This window comes from Dasypus novemcinctus, chromosome 6 (assembly GCF_030445035.2).
Source record: "Dasypus novemcinctus isolate mDasNov1 chromosome 6, mDasNov1.1.hap2, whole genome shotgun sequence".
Classification (NCBI taxonomy): domain Eukaryota; kingdom Metazoa; phylum Chordata; class Mammalia; order Cingulata; family Dasypodidae; genus Dasypus; species Dasypus novemcinctus.
In genome coordinates this window covers 35,083,664-35,103,042 of record NC_080678.1, presented here as the reverse complement: position 1 = coordinate 35,103,042, position 19,379 = coordinate 35,083,664, and the positions used below count along the sequence as shown (strand labels likewise).

General features: G+C 42.2%; 1 protein-coding gene across 1 annotated transcript in view; it reads left to right on the top strand.

The window, feature by feature from the left end:
* CPN1 (carboxypeptidase N subunit 1) overlaps positions 1-19,379 on the top strand; it is a 30,354-nt gene that overhangs the window by 7,173 nt on the left and 3,802 nt on the right. Inside the window, exons 2-8 of the mRNA XM_004459195.4 lie at positions 248-444; positions 6,381-6,536; positions 9,366-9,548; positions 10,547-10,658; positions 13,383-13,522; positions 14,297-14,396; positions 17,354-17,472. Coding sequence (XP_004459252.1) covers positions 248-444; positions 6,381-6,536; positions 9,366-9,548; positions 10,547-10,658; positions 13,383-13,522; positions 14,297-14,396; positions 17,354-17,472 — 1,007 coding nt within the window. The remainder of the gene's footprint in view (positions 1-247; positions 445-6,380; positions 6,537-9,365; positions 9,549-10,546; positions 10,659-13,382; positions 13,523-14,296; positions 14,397-17,353; positions 17,473-19,379) is intronic.

Below are 19,379 nucleotides of genomic sequence, written 5' to 3'. Positions count from 1 at the left end.
CTAGGGGTCAAGAAATTGGTGTCCCTATTCTCTGTGGCATGAATTTTTATAGCACTTGTAATTGCAATTGGTTAGGAAGGGACTCGGGGATTACTGGAAAAGACCCAAGGGGGCATAAAGTTTTCTTTTATTCCTTACTGAAAAGGCGGGGGGGTAGAAAGACCCCTTTCGAGAGTTAGGAAAGAGCACCGTTTCCAAGCTTTCCCCACCGTTTCGCCTCCTGCATGTGTGTTTCTCCTGCCTGCAGTGGAACCTGAGGTCAAGTACGTTGGGAACATGCACGGCAACGAGGCGCTGGGACGCGAGCTGCTGCTGCAGCTGTCCGAGTTCCTGTGCGAGGAGTTCCGGAACGGGAACCAGCGCGTGGCGCAGCTGGTGCGGGACACGCGCATCCACATCCTGCCGTCCATGAACCCGGACGGCTACGAGGTCGCGGCGGCCCAGGTACTGCGCGCGCGGGCGACGCCTGGGAGAGGGCAGAGCCCTCTGCGGAAGTAAAGTAAGAGCCGGTGGCCAATGTGTCCTATCTGTTCAGCTGTAAATGCCCCTCAAAAGATCAAACAGCTGAGAACTTTTAAATAGAGAAGAACAAACAAATATAATAAGTATGGAAACGTGGTTTCAGCCCTGTAGCGCCCTCAGCCATGACCGCGGCCTCTCTCCGGGCTTCCCTTCCCTCCTCACCTTTCCGGCTGACCTCGGGTTTACTGTGAGGATCTGTGAGGCAATATCTGTGGTAATGCCGTGGAAACCGGGAAATGCTGAAGATGTGGGAAGATTATTGCAAAATATACCTCATTCACTGAACTTTTAGCTTTAAATCCTAAATACCCTTTTCCCTCCCACACTACACTTGCATTTGCAGTTTGGGAGAAAATATCACCTTTTCCCAGAATGGGGTGTGTGTGTGGAAGGGTTGAGGGTTAATTCTAAATACTTCATACTTTATTATATTTCGTTAAGGTTTTTCCTTTACTAGTATTGCATTCAGCCATTTAAATTTATTTTTGAGTTACAGTGGAGCAGATGAGGGAAAATGTCTATGGGCTTTTATTCTCCTAAAATAAAATTCTAAATGACAGTGGGCCTAACTTTAAATCAGTGGTTCTGTTTTGTGATTGTGTATCAAAATCACAGGCAAAAGTTTGTGAAATACAGATTCCCAGGTCCTGCCCTAGGCCTACAGAATTAGAATTTTCAAGGGTGAGGCCAGGTGTCTTTCTTACACAATGGACACATTCCTTTAAAAGCTGTATTCAAACATTTTTGTTTGTGAGAGGGAGTAGGGAGTGAATTAAAGCATTTTTTAAATTAAAAAAATTTTTTTTTAATTTTTAATTTTTAATTTTTTTACAATCTTTTTTTTTAATGTTACATTCAAAAAATATAAGAGGTCCCCATATAACCCCCGGCCCCTCACCCCACTCCTCCCACATCAACAACCTCTTTCCTCATCGTGGCACATTCATTGCATTTGATGAATACATTTTGGAGCACTGCTGTACCACATGGATAGTGGTTTACATTGTAGTTTACACTCTCACCCAGTCCACCCAGTGGGCTGTGGCAGGACTCACAATGTCCAGCAACTGTCCCTGCAGTACCACCCAGGACAACTCCAACTCCAAGTCCTGAAAATGCCCCCACATCATATCTCTTCTTCCCTCTCTCTACCCTCAGCAGCTACCATGGCCACTTTCTCCAAATTAATGCTACATTTTCTTCCATTACTAATCACAATAGTTCCAGAATAGAATATCAGTAAATCCACTCTAATCCATACTCTATTCCTCCATCCTGTGGACTCTGGGATGGTTATGTCCACTCCACCTCTACATCGAGAAGGGGCTTAGATTTCACATAGATGATGGATGCAATTCTCCTGCTTGCAGTTGTAGGCACTCTTGGCTCCCTGGTGTGGTGGTTGACTTTCTTTACCTCCCTGTTAGCTGGCTGGAGTAAGTTCATTAAACCAGAGGGTAGGAGTTGCAGGTCTGTTGAGGCTCAGGGCCTGACTATCACATGGACAGCCCAGAGATTCAGGTCTCCTGAGCATACACCAAACCCCAGTGCCAACCACAGGTCTCATAAAAGTAACAGGAGAGGCTTGTGAACAAAGATCACATCTGAGTTCAACTCCATCACACTCAGGTACACAAACTCCAAAGTAGGGCCAACTGACATGGCACTGAACTCCATCTGTCATGACCATAGAACGTGTGGGTCTCTGTAGCCCTCAGAAGAACCAATACCTGGGCTTGTACCTACTTTGGCTGTCTCTGGGATTCTGCTGAGGTGTACGTGAGAGCGACCCCTCTGATGACCTCCCAACACTTTTGGAGACTCATAGCCATCCAAACTCATTTATTCTTTCCATTTCCCCCTTTTATTCAAGGTCAAAAAGCATTTTTGACACCTGATATTAGGCTGATATGTAGGCTGAGATAGTCTGCTGGTCTGAGTTGACCCTTTTATTAAGGTCACTTTCTAGTTACATCATCAACTGGTACTTGGTAGTAATCCCTCAGCGCCAGAGAGGCTCCCTGGGAGTCAATGTCCCAAGTTGGGGGGAACATAATTCATTTACATGCTGAGTTTGGCTTTGAGACTGGCCACATTTGAGCAACACAGAGGCTCTCAGGAGGTAATTCTTAGGCACCCTGCAGTTGTAGTCCTAATTCTTATTTCAGGCGCACAGGCTCACAAGCATAGTCATCAGTATCAAGGGCTCATTGTTGGATCATCCTTCTTTATTGGTCTTAACCATTGCACTTGGGGGATAGTTGCTGTTCCATTGGGGAATGTGATAGAACCCCCCATCTCCCCCATTAAAGCATATTTTAAACCTACTTGATGATAGGTCTGGAGGTAGATAGAGGCAGGGAGGGAAATGGAGCCAAGATACTGAACCAAATACAAGCACTTGACCTCCTCGGTCTTACAACTTGCTGCTGGAATGACTCAACAGATGAAAAAAAAGAAATCTTTGTCCCACCACTGGAAATTCAAGACATGAATTTCCAAATTGCAGGCAAATTTGAAAGAGCTAGTGCTGTCTGTCTGTCTTTCCTGTGTTACCATGCGGGAACTAGAGAACTATCTTGTTCCTGCCCACATTCCTTGTCCTAAGTGGGAGAGGGAAGAAGGGGGGAAAACCTCTGCCAGCCCACCAAATCCTAGAGCCAACTCTGGAGAGCCAGCCACCTCTGCTCAATGTCTGTGTTCTTGTTCAGAAGGAGCAGGTCTTGACCCCATTCCCAAGAGAAGGCTAATCAGGTTCCCAAATTCCCAGAAGCTACCTGCGATACCCAGAGGAAACCAATCTGCATAGCGAGACAGGGAGTGAACAGTTCAGTCTCTGAACCTTAAAGCCACCTGTGGTTGGCAGAATAATGGCACCCTAAAGATGCCCACACCCTAATCCCTGGAATCTGCAAATATGTTACCTTACATGGCAAGGGGAATTATCATTGCCGATGGAATTAAGGCTGCTGATTGGCTGACCTTAAAATAAAGAGATTATTTTGGATTATCAGAGTGAGCCCATAATAATCAATCACAAAGGTCCTTTAAATGTGGATAAGGGAGACAGCAAGTCAGAGTCAGAAAGATTTGAGGTTGCTCTTCTGCTGGCTTTGAAGATGAGGATAGGGCTATAAGCCAAGGAATGCTGGCAGCCTCTAAAAGCTGGAAAATGAGGGAAACAGGTTCTCCCTGCATGTCTTCCTAAGGAACCTCACCCTGCTGACATGCAGCACCTTGATTTTAGCCCAGTAAGACCCATTTTGGACTTCTTACCCCCACCACTCTAAGATAATAAGTGTGTGCTGTTTTAAGTCACTAAGTATGTGGTAATTTGTTACAGCAGCAATAGGGAACTAATACACCATCTACCTGTTTATGGAAGCCCTAACCTGCCAGACTAATTAATGATCAGAAACCTGTTATAAGTGGTAAATCAATGGAAGAAGCTCATAGCTGTTAATACTGATCATTAAGAGCTATGTTGATTCCAACTAGCAAACAGTGAAACCTCTAGAAGCATATGGAAAATCAATATTTCATCGAAGTGTATGCAAGACTTAAAAATCAGCTCTTTAAGTGATGTAGGAAACTTGAGAACTTCAAAGTTATATTACAATCTCCATGAGATCTAAAAGTAAAATAGAAGTAGGATGCCATGACAAAGGAGAAATCTGAGAACAATAAAAGTTTCTTAGAAAAATATGAAAGGGAAGTGGATGTGGCTCAACTGATAGAGCATCCACCTACCCGTGTAGTGAGCTGACCCATGTGCAGTGCTGCTGCATGCAAGGAGTGCCGTACCATGCAAGGGTGCCCCCACATAGGGGTGTCCCACATGCAAGGAGAGCCACCCTATGTGATAAAAGCACAACCCACCCAGGAGTGGCACCACACACACGGAGGGCTGATGCAGCAAGATGACGCAAGAAAAAAGAGACACAGTTTCCCAGTGCTGCCTGACAATGCAAGCGGACGCAGAAGAACATACAGTGAATGGACACAGAGAGCAGACAACGGGGGGGCGGGGGGGGGGGAATAAATAAATAAAATAATAAATCTTTCAAAAAGAAGAGAGAAATATGAAAGTGGCAGTACTGTTGTAGAATTTGAGAGAGGTTCAATTATTTGCGTATAGAAAGACCAGGACTCAGGAATGATTTTGAGAAGGAAAAATGGTTTATCAACGGCCGGCCGGACTTGGGAGCTTTCTGTTTCAAACCCGAGCCCCGAACAAGACTTTCAAGTTCCTTTTATATAGAGAGGAAAGGCCAAATGGCCCTTTTGTTTCAGTTCTCAATAGGCTTGAATTAGCATATATCTTCCACATCCTAGGTAAGCTTTTATCATGGACTTCAAATGTTCTAGATAAGCTTTTAGCACATTTGGTTTGCATTTTCCCTGAATATTTAAAGTTTGTAGAGTTTGCATTGATAAACTGTTTCCTGGGACTGGAGTCGTTGCCATGGTTCCAAGGGCAGGGCTGCAACCTCTCACCATCCCACACCCACAAGTCAGGACAGACAGCTTAGGTTAAGGTTATCTCCGAAGAGACAAAGAGCCTCCCACCCATAGCCCACATCAGTACATCTGTGAGTTTTTAGCTGCCCAACATTGATCCATCCTACTTCTAGCAACAACCACTAATTTGTGCCCCATCCTCTCAGCCCTGGGGGTTCCATGGACCCTATTCCCCTTCTCCCACGCCACAACAAAACGTCAAATGGAATTGCAATTATGAAAGGGTGTTTGAATTTATCACTACTCTATCACTACATATATTTTAATTCTTTATGGATTAGAAATCTCCCTATATATACGATGAATTCCTGGAGGGCTAAAAATATTGTCTCATTTGTCTCATTCCCAGATGTAAATTAGGGGGCTTTGACTAGAGAAGTATTTAAATAAATGTTAGTTGACTAGATGGATGCATAAATCAGTGAATAGATGCATGAGCAAATTATAAAATTTGAAGTACGGGAGAAATTAAGGAATCTAGGAAATAGATACTACTCCAAAGAGAGGTAAGTAAAGAGCTAAAATGAAAAATGAGGGATGGTACAGCCACTTTGGAAAACAGTTTGGAAGTTACTTAAAAAGTTAAACATACAGTTACCATATGGCCCAGGAGTTTCACTCTAGATATAAACCCAAAGAAATGAAAACATGTCCATACAAGGACTTGTGCATGTATGTCCACAGAAGCATTATCCTTAATAGCCCGAAGTGAAAACAATCCTAATGTCCATCAACTGGTGCATGTGGTAAATCTGTACAATGGAACTATTCAGCCCTAAAAGGAAATGAAGAACAAGTACATGCTACTACATGGACGAACCTCAAAAATTTATGCTCAATGAAAGAAGCCAGGCACAAAAGACCACATATTGTATGATTCCATTTATAGAATATGTCCAGAAAATAGATTAGTGGTTTCCTAGGGCTGGGGTGAGAATAAGGAGTGATTATAAACTGTAAACAAGGTTTCTTTTTAAGGTGATGGAAATGTTCTAAAATTAGATTGTGGCAATGGTTGCATAACTCTGTAATTATACTAAACTCCATTAAACTGTACACTTAAAATGGGTGAATTTATGGTATGTAAATCATATCTCAATAAAGCTGTTTAAAAATAATAATAATTAGGGCTCCCATTGTCCTGAAAAGCCCTGCTTTTATTAGAGCTTCCCCTGGGAGCTTTACCTTTACTATGCCACTGGGACTTGGGATTAATTGAAGAATAAAATGCTATATTTTAAAAATTAAGCTGATGTATACAGAAAAAATAATCCCATATTCTTCAAATATGTAATTCACTCTGAAACCTTCATTTTAATCTTTTTAATTTCCTCTAGGGCCAGGAGAATTCTGGGTACCTGGTTGGCAGGAACAATGCAAATGGAGTAGACCTGAACCGCAACTTTCCTGATCTTAACACCTACGTCTACTACAATGAGAAGTTTGGAGGCCCCAATCACCACTTGCCCCTTCCAGACAACTGGAAAAGTCAGGTATGATACAAGATTTACTTCTGGAAACATGGAAAAACAGCGTCTAGAATTCCTTCTAGTCATCTTTTCCATCAACTAAATAGGCAAGAATTAAACACCAATTCAACTCCATGTTAATCTGTTCAAGACCATAATAACTGCATCTTTTGCCTCCCTGTTTTTATTCCCTCCCCCAGTCTAGAGTCCTCCATGAGGCAAATACTCACTAAATCTTTGATGTTAGTGATTGTGGGAGCAAAGAAGGTAAAAGTGGTATCAAATAGCTGCACAGTACTTTTTTTTTTTGGGGGGGAAGTACTCGGGATTGAACCCAGGACCTCATACATGGAAAGCAGGCACTCAGCCACTGCATACACTTGCTCTCCATGCACACATTTTTTTTAAAATTATTTATTTATTTTTTAAAATTACATTATGAAAAATATGAGGTCCCATTCAACCCCACCGCCCCCGCCCCCCACTCCCCCCACAGCAACACTCTCTCCCATCATCATGACACATCCATTGCACGTTCTCTCATAGCCAGTGTTTCAGTTGGTCATCATAACCCTGTGTGGTGAATGCCACAAGCAGTGTTAGCCATCCCTGTTTTGTAGCTATTACAACTATGAAGAAAATAATCTAAATTTACACAGCTAGTTATCGATGGAATCAGGACGAAAACCCAGGTGTTCCCACTCCTAATCTAACACTCTTTCCACTACACTGTACTGTCAAAAGAGAATTCTAGCTGTCTAAAGAGAAGTCCCTCTTACATGTCATGAACTGAATGCTCATCGACAATTAGTTATAAAAAGAGGTTCTGGATGTCTAACCCCTAAAGATTTTCCTCTTCTCTTTCTAGATGATCCTTGGCTACCAAACCTTCCCTCATGTCCCTTACTCTCTCACTCAAATGATCTCCAATATGCCAGAAGGGTAGGGAATTGAGCGCATACCCTGCCCAAAGCCCAGAGCGAAGGCGCTTGATGCTCCCTGGCCTCACTCGTCAGGGGCCGTAGTGCTACCCCCAAGCAAGTGAATGGCTTCACCCTGCCCCTGGGCCCCCTTCTGCTCCTGGGGTTAACTATTTCATCCTCAAAGCATCACAACCACACTGTTCTCTGCTGTATGGGATAAGTCTAAACATTCTATTTGTGACTATCTAAACTCAAAGTCTGGGGAGAGAAAAGTAAAGCAGGAGTTTTCCAGATGGAATATTCTCAGATTTTCTTCCCCTTGAAATGAAAAATCATACTGACATGTTTAGATTTCAGATAGGAAAAACGCTCTTGGTTCAAAGTTAATGATAAATCAAAAATAACTTGGTATTAGTCAGCATAATCCAGCCAGAAGAATTCTTATTTATTATACTTAGTAAAATAAGATAATTGAGCCAGTTATAATTAGACTCCCATTCACGCCTCTATTTGGATCTCCGAAGGAAAAATAACAATGAGAAGGAAGTCTCTCTTGTTCCTGATGAAGCAGTCTTGAGGGAGAGAAATCTGTAAGAAGATAGCCTTGTTCTGATGTAGAGAGGTTTAGGGAATAAAGAAAGGACTGCTTCACAGACCAGGATTGCTGTCCTTGGTATTCTGATTGGATGAGACTTAACCACTCTCCCTTGGAATATGCTTTAGTTTCAAGCAAATACCATGAGATAGGTTGGCTTAAACAATGTGATTTTATTAGCATATCGTCTTGAAACTAAAAGAAAGTCCAAATCAAGGCATCATCAAGGTAATGCTTTCTCCCCAAGGACTGTGGCGTTCTGGAACTGGCTGCCAGCAATCCTTGGCTCCTCTGTCACATGGCAAAGCACACGGCATCATCTCCTGTTCTCTCCCTTCTCTTCCCAGTTCCCTCAATGTTCAGCCTTTGCTTTCTGTGGCTTCTCTTTGTCTAAATTCACTCAGCTTATAAAGGACTCCAGTAATAGGATTAAGACCTGTACTGACTGAGGTGAGCCACACCTTCTAAACTGAAGCAAGCTCATCAAACTGTCCTACTTTCAATGGGTTCATACCCAGAGGAATGGATAAAATTTAAGAACATGTTTTCCTAGGGTACCACAGGATGGAAAAGATGGAGACCTTCACAGCTGACCCCTGGTGGACGAGGAGCCATTAACGTTAGCGCCATATTGTGTCTAAGTACATCCATTCTGAGAGGAGCAAAAATCCTGAAGACTGTAAACTATTTACTTATACTGAAAGTCCAAGTAGATTCAAAACTTTCTTTGGAGTACTGTCACTCACTGGAATTACAACATTCAATAGGAGGGGTGGAATTTTATTACATAGCTGAGACTGGACTATATTATAGTATATCTAACCCGTGAAATTTGGATATGAGCAAAGGAGTATTTTCCATATGTCAGCATTATAGCAGATGTATTGGGGAGGGTGGAGGTTGAATGCCACTATTGAAAAACAGCATTTTCCAAATTTATTTGAGTCCTAAATTTCTATATGGGTGCCTCAGACAACACTTGGAGCAGTGGATAAATCAGAGAACCTTTTCTTAGGGGTCAGAAGGAGTTCAATCTGGGGCTCTAAGTTTTCTGATCACCCCACCCCTCTTCAAACAGAACTACTTTCTTTTTAAGTATTTTGTATATTGGAATTCCACAAAAGATTTCACTTTGCAAAAAAGAGTTCCAGCTACTTAATTTTAAAACCATCATTTTAAAGGTCAAAATTCCTCCATCTCTACTTCCTATATATAGTAGGACTCTGTCTTACCCAGATAGGCCACTCCCTTGGGCTACTTTCTAACAAGCTTATTCAAATGGCCATCTGGCACCTCCAGTTGTGCCTTGGCTGCCAAGCTCTCATCTCCTCACAGGTGGAACCGGAGACCAAGGCTGTGATCCAGTGGCTGCGCTCCTTCAACTTTGTCCTTTCTGCCAATCTCCATGGAGGGGCAGTTGTGGCCAATTACCCTTACGACAAATCAATTGAACATTGGGTCCGAGGTTTCCGCCGCACTGCCAATTCTCCCACACCTGATGATGAGCTTTTCCGGAAGGTATGCAGAATAGCAGCTTGTCCAGCCAGGACAACTTGGGGTTCAGATGAACTTTTAAATAACACAGGACACTCTTAAGTAGGAGTCCCTAAAAAAAAGAATTGAAAACACTCCCTATTCATTAGGAGCTTACATTTTAGTAAATTACATTTTGCTTAGAGGGATAAACCATAAATTCATGAAAAAGTAAATAAAAAGGAAAACTGTACAGTGCAATTATTATGAAGTAAATATACTTAAGGTAAAGAAAGACAAGCAAGTAATATACCAAAAGACTAACAATGCTGGTGATAGGCCAGTTGCTTGAAATATGAATTTTTCTTTGTTCTAATTTACAATTTTATGGTAATATGGCTATATTACTTTCATAATTTGCAAAACAGTCCATGCACATAAAAAATGCATAAATAGTTCCAAATAACATTAAAATAAAATTCACAGGATTAATTATTATTGTAGACAATCATACAAATTGTTCCTTTGCAATATAAAATATGTATTATCTTTTCCAGTAATCTCATTTTGTCCACTGTTATAAAATAATAATGAAATGGCATCAAAGAGAGTTATTGTGAGTTTGAATATATTCCTCTCTTTCCAACAAATACCTCCCACCCCCCAATACATACTCTTCCTGGAGAAGGCTGCCTTCCTCCCTCCTTGAATTCTTTCACAAAACTCAGATAGAAAATGTTATACCTCAAAGTGACTTTATATATCATCTAGTCTTACCTCTTACTTTGCATATGAAGAAACTTAGACCCAAGATAGTGGAAAAATCAGAATCCAGGTCTCACAACTCTAGTCCACTATCCTTACAACACACACACACACACACACCCCCAACACCTCTCTATTCCTGCTAGTATTTTCTTTCACTAAACCACATAAGCAGTTGCTTGTATTTGGTGGACCTTCTTGGTGTCACCCTAGCTCGATGAGCGTTGCCATATGAGATGGGAATACCCAAGGTCATTTATTGCCTTTTTCCCCTGTAGCTGGCCAAGGTCTATTCCTATGCACATGGATGGATGCACCAAGGTTGGAACTGTGGGGATTACTTCCCAGATGGCATCACCAATGGGGCTTCCTGGTATTCTCTCAGCAAGGGTAAGGCACATCCAGGGAACTGCTGCAAGCTGAAGTTGAATAGTGCTCCTTTCTCCTTCTGAATCCCCAGTTTTCCCATGGAAAGGACAGGAATACTATAGAATTTTCCTTTGAAATCGAGATTTGGAAAATGGAGAACTCTTAGGTTGGTATTTAGTATCACTTGGGATCCCTTAAGCTTGCAGTTTCCATGTAGATTAAGGCACAAGAGAGGAAACGATGTAGTAAAGTTAAGAGTATGGGTTCTGAGGATATATCATCTGGGTTGAAACCTGGCTTGCCCTTTACCAGTTATGTGGCTTCAGGCCAATTACTTAAACTCTGTGCTTTGGTTTCCTCATCTGTGCATTAAGAGTAGTAGTGCTTGCCTCTTAAGTTGATATAAGGGTTAAATAAGACACATAAAGCATTTAGAAATGCCTGGCTTATGAATGTTAGTTTTGAATTTTTTTTTCAGTGATGTAGAGTTGTGTCTCATGTAGCAACATATGAGCACAGGAGCTGGCTGTGCCAGAGCCAGCTCCTCTGATGTATGTTCTTCTTACCCTGCCTGCCCATCTGCCAAAGCAGGGGTTTACCATAGACATTAGCCACTGGGAGTATAACCTCAAAGAGCAGAAACTCCTGTTCTCTGGGCCTTTCCCATCCTCATGAGTCTAGTAGAACCTCTGCTTATGAACCTTAAGTAGACAGAGAACTGAAGGTTAGGGAAGAGGCTGAAGCTTTAGGAATTGTCTTCCAGCCTTTGTCTTTCCCCAGCCTCTCAAGTCTAACCTGGCCACACTCCAGGTAGCGGAAAAGCTCACTGGTGAGGACTGGGTTGATGACCATGTTGGTCCTATGGACAGTAGGAAGGACAAAGCTTAGGGAGTCACATATCCTGGGAAGGTGGCCGACCTCTTGTGGCCCAAAACTCACTTTAACACCAGGCAAGATTTTGCTGAACTTTGCTTTCTTTAGTTTGTATTAGGAAAGCAATAGTTTCCTTCCTCCCAAATTTAAAATATAATGTAATATCAAATATACTTCTTCAAACTATCCTTTTTTTTCCTTTCCTTTTTTTTTTTTTTTTTTAAAGATTTATTTATTTAATTCTCCCCCTCCCCCGGCTGTCCTCTGTGTCTGTTTGCTGCGTCTTGTTTCTTTGTCCGCTTCTGTTGTCGTCAGTGGCACGGGAAATGTGGGCGGCGCCATTCCTGGGCAGGCTGCACTTTCTTTCGCGCTGGGTGGCTCTCCTTACGGGGCGCACTCCTTGCGCGTGGGGCTCCCCTACGCGGGGGACACCCCTGCGTGGCGCAGCACTCCTTGCGTGCATCAGCACTGCGCATGGGCCAGCTCCACACGGGTCAAGGAGGCCCGGGGCTTGAACCACGGACCTCCCATGTGGTAGACGGACACCCTAACCACTGGGCCAAGTCCGTTTCCCTCCTTTCCTTTTTGATATCTATTTATTTATTTTGTCATCTTGGGTGTTTTTTTTTTTTTAATTTGGTCCCTTTAATTTTCTACCTCTTCCCCCTCTCCCCCATCCTGACCCTAGATTCATATAAAACCCTTTAGGATAGCATAGCCCATGCCTCCACTGAGAATCATTGCCCTAAAATAAGCCAATCAAAATGATTTTCCCAACAGTGTGGTGTCTGAACCAGCCTTATCAGCATCACCTGAGAACCTTGCTAGAAATGCAAATTTTTTTTTTTTTTCAGGCCCCATCCCAGACTTACTGAATCAGAAACTCTGGGGGTAAGACCCAGCAATCTGCATGTTTTTAAAACAAATCAATTTTATTGATACATATTAATAAAGCATACAATTCATCCATAGTGAACAATCAATAGCATTTGGTAAAATCACATAGTTGTGCATTCATAACTTCACTTATTATTAGAGCATCTTCATTATTTCAATAATAATAACAATAAACAAAAAACAGACAAAAAACAAACAAGAAAATTCTTCACCTCTCAATCTCTCTATGCTAACAAGCCTTCCATGTGATTACTATGCATGCTGAAGTTTGAGAACCAGTATAACGAGCTATATTTGTTGTTCTCCAACTTTTTCCATCCTTTCTGTAAGAGCTGCTCTCACTCTTCAGCTTAAAGAGGTGGTAAAAGGTGATTAAATGGGTAACACAAATGCATTTGTGGTATAAAATCCTTTGAAATAATGAAAAAATGTACTCAATAGTAAGCACTACAGATTATGCAGGTAGGCATTTAGTAGAGGAAAATAGAGCTGCCCTCTGCTTTTTAGGATTCTATTTTTATGGGATAATTATTCTCAGATTGTAATGTGTTCTCAGGTAGGAAGAGGGATGTAAAAGCAAAATATTCATCTCACCTCTAATCTCCGAGGACTGAAGGACGTCACAGTCCAAGGAGAAAATCTGCCCCTCTGAAATTAGTACATTTGTTTGGTCTGATAGGCAGGCTTCAGGAGTGGTAAAAAGGACAAGAAGTGAATTTAAGTCACAAAATTTTTAAAAAGGCAGAGGTTGGCGATGATAAAGTGTGCATTTATAGCTAGAAAAAAAATGGAAAGAGAAACACACATGGACTGGGAAGATGGGGAAAGCTTTTGTAGGGGAGAAAAATAAATGGAGGTTAAAAGGTAAAATAGGAAGTGATGAGGTGGTAGAGAAATTGTGTTTAAAGAGGGCTGAGGTGGGGCTTTGGGTGGGAACTGGGTTACACAAATCTACCACTGCCCTCTTTCCACTAGGAATGCAAGACTTTAATTACCTCCATACCAACTGCTTTGAGATCACACTAGAACTGAGTTGCAACAAGTTTCCCCAACAAAATGAATTGCACCGTGAGTGGCTGGGTAATCGGGAAGCCCTGGTCCAGTTCTTGGAACAGGTAAAAATTCCATTTTTAAATGTTCGTCTTTACCAAAAAAACAAAGTATTTTCCCAGTGGCAGACAGGTTTTTTTGGTGTGGCTCAGACCTGACTTTTGCTCTGACTCGATACAATAGGCTTTGGGTTCTTCTACCAATGAGATTCATTCATTCAACAAGTATGTATTGCGAACCAACAATATATCAGGCACTGCAGTATATGGTGGTGATTACGAGTACACAAAATTCCCTGACCAAATGGAGCCGATATTCTAGTTAGGAGAGATAGACAACAAACAAAATAATAAGGTAAATTTTATAGCAGATGAGAAATGCTATGAAAAAAGCCTTGGAGAGAGACTTAAAGGAGATGAAAAAGAGAACCATGCAGATATCTAAGGAAAAAGGGGTTCTAGTCAGAGGCCACGCTGGCAAGTACGAGAACAGGAGCCTGGGGTGGCTGGAACGATTGCCTGAGTCAGGCAGCACATAGTAGGAGATGATCAAAGGGCTAGCCAGGGTGGGGGCTTTATAACCAGTCAGAACTGAAGCTTTTGCTTCTGAGTTGAGTTTTGAGCAGAAAGTGACATGATCTGACTTAGCTTTTTACAGAATCCCTCTGGCTACTCTGTTGAGTAGAGGAGGGATGGGGCAGAGAGACCAGTTAAGGGGCTATTACCATAATCTTTGTGAGGATTGCAGACGAAAACACAGAGGAAAGTGTGTCGAAGACTCTAGAACGCTATACCAACATGTTATGATCATTACACTACACTGTAAACTTGTTCCCACAGGTTCACCATGGTATCAAGGGAATTGTGCGTGATGAGAACCATAATAATCTAGCAGGGGCTGTCATTTCCATCAGTGGGATTAACCATGATGTCACTTCAGGTAGGCGGCCACTGCTGAGAGGAGTGGGAAGGAAGGTCTCATTCCCTCCGCTTCCTCCGTACAACTGGGACCAATCTGTGAGCCAGCGAGACTAGCAGGGACGTTAAGGTCATTGGGGTGGGGGTGGGGCTGGGGGAAGGAAGGTTACTAACAATAGAAGAGGCTGCATCAAGCAACTAAGATGTTTAAGTGGAAAATCTCTTGCTTCCCAAGCCAGCAATCCCTGAGAGGCCAGCACCGGGAAAGACTGCTGTAAATGCAACTTCTCTATCAGCTTTCAGGAGTCACTACCACGCGTGACTGGTTAGGGGTGTTTTCTGGGCTTGCGGCTATTAATAGCTCATGTGCTGGTATGAAATGGGTAGAAAAGAGAAGGTGTTTAGTCTTGTGCCTGACTTCAGGCTACACCTCCATTCTGGGAAGTTAGCAAGATTCATTCTATTGGCTTGCTGCAGGGCAAGACTGATGGTGGAGGCAGATCTTGGAGCCAACCTGGAACCTGATCCCTAGAAGGTTACAGAATCTCTCACTGCAGAATGGTGTTGCAAACAGACCCAGCCCAGTTTGATCCTGCACAACTCTTAGGTTTTTGAGAGTTTTCTGTGCGTGCTGCCTTGTTTGTGTGTGTGTGGCTTTTTGTTTATTTTGTTTTGGAGGTACCAGGGTCAGGGATTGAACCTGGGACCTCTTATGTGGGAAACCGGTGCTCAACCACTGAGCTACACCCGCTCCCCTTTGTGTGTTTGTTTTAATGCATAGCAGTATCTCCTAGTGGTTAGGGATAAGTGAGATTTGCTTACCTCCCATGACCTCAACACCAGCAAGGCTCAATCAAATGTTACCATGCAAATATTTATAACCATACAGACATCTAAAAGTTCATACAAGCTGTTTAGTCTTGATGAACTCTTTAAGGTGACCTCAACACATCCCAAATGAAAGGTTCTTTCAAAGCAAAGGCAACGTTATTCTAAAGTCAGAATTCTGTAGCCTCATAGACAGGAATCAGCCAACCAGAATCCTCCAGCCTTATGGCTGGGTCCAAGGACTATTCAGGGATCAAATTTCCAGCACCATCTCTAAGACCACAGGCTTCCTGGCTTGCTAGATTCTTACCCCTATTCACATTAATGCAATGGTGGGAAATGTCTCTAAAACATTCCAGCCAATCAACATATATTGAAAATCATTAATTTACCAGTAAGAGCTCACTTCCAGCATGCATTATGCTAAATCCACAAACCATTGCTAACATTAATTATACTACTTGCCATAGCATCTAGTGTTATTTAGAGATAGATATTGCTAAAGCCCTCATAGTGACTGCCTCCAGAGTGGGGCCTTTCTGATCCAATGCTTAGCTAACCTGGGTGTGAACCTCCAGTTAAGAAAATGACAGGCCTTGGGGAATAATTTAAACTATCCAACATATGTATAATAACACACTGCCTATGCCAAAGTTGTTTTTTTTTTCTCTTTCATTTTTTCATTTTTTTTTTTTTAATGATATGGGGCTTGGGAATGAGCTCAGGACCTCAAATGTGGGAAGCACTCAACCACTGAGCCACATTGACTCCCCAGAAGTATTTTAAAGTAAATTACATGGGAAGTGGACATGGCTCAACTGATAGAGCATCGGCCTACCATATGGAAGGTCCAGGGTTTGACACCCAGGACCTCCTGACCCTTGTGGTGAGCTGGCCCACATGCAATGCTGATGCGTGCAAGGAGTGCCGTGCCATGCAGGGGTGTGCCCCGTATAGGAGAGCCCCACATGCAAGGAGTGCACCCCACAAGGAGAGCCACCCCGCATGAAAAAAGTACAGCCTGCCCAGGAATGGCGCCGCACACACGGAGAGCTGATGCAGCAAGATGATGCAACAAAAAGAGTCGCAGGTTCCCAGTGCCGCCTGATAATGCAAACGTATGCAGAAGAATACCCAAGCAAATGGACACAGAGAGCAGACGATGGGGCAGGGGAGGGAAGGGAAGAGAAATAAAATAAATCTTTACAAAATAAATAAATAAATAAAGGAAATTACAGATGTTTGTTTGGGGGGGGTAGGAAGACTTCCTCATTATTGTCTCTCTCATACTATACTGTATTTATTATTTCAATTATTCATTGATGTACACTTCAATTTAAAGGCAACATCACAATTGGTTCTAAAAGGGTGGAAAATTATTAGCCAAAATGCTATATCCCTGTCATCAAGGAAACCACGGAGAAAGTCTTTCTTTTGAATTTTATTTTCTCTTCGGCATACTTTTGAAGATGATGGAAGATACATCAAAATCAGACCTTTAATGGTCATTTAATCAAACTTTCCCAATGAATATGAGAGTAAATACATGTAACACCTCTGACAGTTGGTCATCCATCCCAAGGCTGCCACATTCATCAGTGCAGATTATGTACTTACGACTGTGTCTTTTGAAAGGACCCTGAATTAGTCTCTGCTGAGTGCTCACAATCTCTTAAGGCAATCCATTCATTTTTTGGTAGTTCTCTTCATTGCCATAATTTGCTTTACTCAAGCAAAATCTGCCTCCCTGCAACTTTCACCCATGGTTTTCATTCTTATTTTTTAGGTGGAGATCGTTTCTTCACAGTACATTTTAAAACATCAAAACAGAGATTTCATGTAGTTTCCTTACCAGACAAAACATACTGCAGGTCTCCAGCCTTTCCTCTCCTTGGTCACCCATTACTTGGCATGAGTTTGTATTAAAATGCCTGTTCTAGATTTAAATACGGTACTCCTGCTTCCCAGGAGTTGATGCTTATACTCCTATTAATGTAGCCTATGACTGTTGTAGATCTAACCAGTTTCCCTATTCTACTAAGTAAACCAAGCTTGTGGTCAGCTAAAGCCCCCAGATCCCTTTTCACTTCAAGGTGCCATTGGGGGCAGGTTTCCCATCAACATACTCACTTGTGTCCTTCTAACCTTTAGGAGATGATGGTGATTTCTTCCGGCTACTGCTTCCAGGTGTCTACACTGTCACTGCTACAGCACCAGGGTTCAAACCAGAGACAGTGAGTGTGACCGTGGGTCCTGCAGAGCCAAAACTGGTGAGTTCAACTCTTTCAGAAGACCATGAAGACAGCTTATACAAAGTCTTAAACAAGATGCACAGTTCTAATCTTTGCCACGCTTCCCTTTTACACCAAAAAAAGAAAAAAAATCATTGCTCTCGTATCCTAATTTTCTTGTTACTCTGCTATAGCCTTTCCCTCTTCCTCTTGGGGTTTCTATTTTATTCATATTAGCAAAGCATAGTGATTAAAAGCACACTTTCTGGTTCTGAATCCGGCTAATTTTTCTACAGACCTTGGACAAAGGACCTACTTGCTTGCATTCTCAGTGTCATCCTCTAAAAATTAATGATAACAATACGCCCTTCAGGAGAAGTTTAAATGCGGAAGTGCATGTAAAGCACTTAGCGCAGTTACTGACATGTAGAAAGTGCTCAACAAATGTTGATTAAGCAGGATCATTATCAGCATGTAAATCCTGAAGACTTTTGTCCAGAGAGAAGGGCTCCCGAAGGTTGCATTCTTTTGTGCCATCAACAATAAGTACCACCAGAGGGCAGTCTTGCCCCTTCTGGTGCCCCATGTGCCCGGACAGCCTTGCTTTCCACTTGTTTCATCAGTCTCCTGCGTTCCAAACTTCAGCTCTCCCCGGCTTTCTTTTTTGGAAAGGATGAGGAGCAAAAATTATCTTTTATATAGAGCCTGGACTCTTTGAGTTTTGGCCAAATTAGATTAGGATCTCAGAGTTAAAGGGGCTGAAAGATCATGGACACTGATATGCACATTTTTTCAAATGAGAAAAGAGTAATAAGGCAGTCCTATTTAATGAGCATCCATAGACTTTGTTTCCCATGTTAGCTCTTTCCTAGAGCCTCCTCGCTTGGTCCTGGTTCTCAGTCGTACAACCCTAGAGCTCAGTAGCTCCCTCTTCCCCTCTTAACTCAATGCAGTCAGGTCCAGTAGTTTGTTGTTATTGTTTTTAAATAGTAATGGATACTATTTATTGAATAGTTGCTGTGTGACAGCTTAGTACTGGGTACTTTATGAGAGCTTCACAGAATTATCTCATTTAATCTTCAACAATCATGTGAGGCAGATATACATAGCCCTATCTGTGGCTGAGGAAACAGAATCTTAGAGAAGGTTAGGAATTGTTAAGTGGTGAAACTTACAATTTCAACCTATGTCCTGTTCTCAGGGCTGCCTCTGGCCAGTGTGCTACAGTGGCGCAAACTGAGCCCACAGCCCGTGTCTATAACCTCTTGTTTTAACACAGAAGCAGTCTAATGAGTTATTAAGTTCTTTGAAAATTCTTCTGAAGTTTCTAGGTAGTTTTCCCTTTTCTCCTCTTCCATTTCCTCCACTTCCATTTCCTCTATATTGTAAATTACTCCTACTTGCAGATGCAGGAAGCAAAGAGTAACTCTTGTATTGCAGACTGATGCCTGACCCCAATTCCCCAAATGACTCATTCTTTTGCTCTTTTTTCTAGTTATAGTCCTGCTGCTCACCCACCCAAAAATCAAATGACACGTGGGCAGCTGCAAATCTGTCTCGCATTGTAACTACATCTATTCTGTGTCAAATAACTACAAATCCTCTAGAGTAACAGTTCCTTATTCCAAAGGATTTCAACTCTTTTGTCACATTTCCTTGAAGTAAATCAGCATAATCCATCATTATGCCAAATAATGACTCAAAGGGGAAAATCTATTATTTGGATAGAATTCCCAGATACATTAATATCTAAGAATCTGTTCATTGATCACTGTAAAGTCTCTCTCTCTTCCCATTCGGAAGCAGATATCCCTCCATCTGGCTGAGGGAAGAAAACAGGGGGGAAAAAATCTCCTAAAGATATCTCCCAGTGTCCAGTCTTCTCTTGGCTTTTCCTCACAGCCTTCCAGATGTTTCTGCTCCAGTCATTTTCTTCTGTCCTTTCC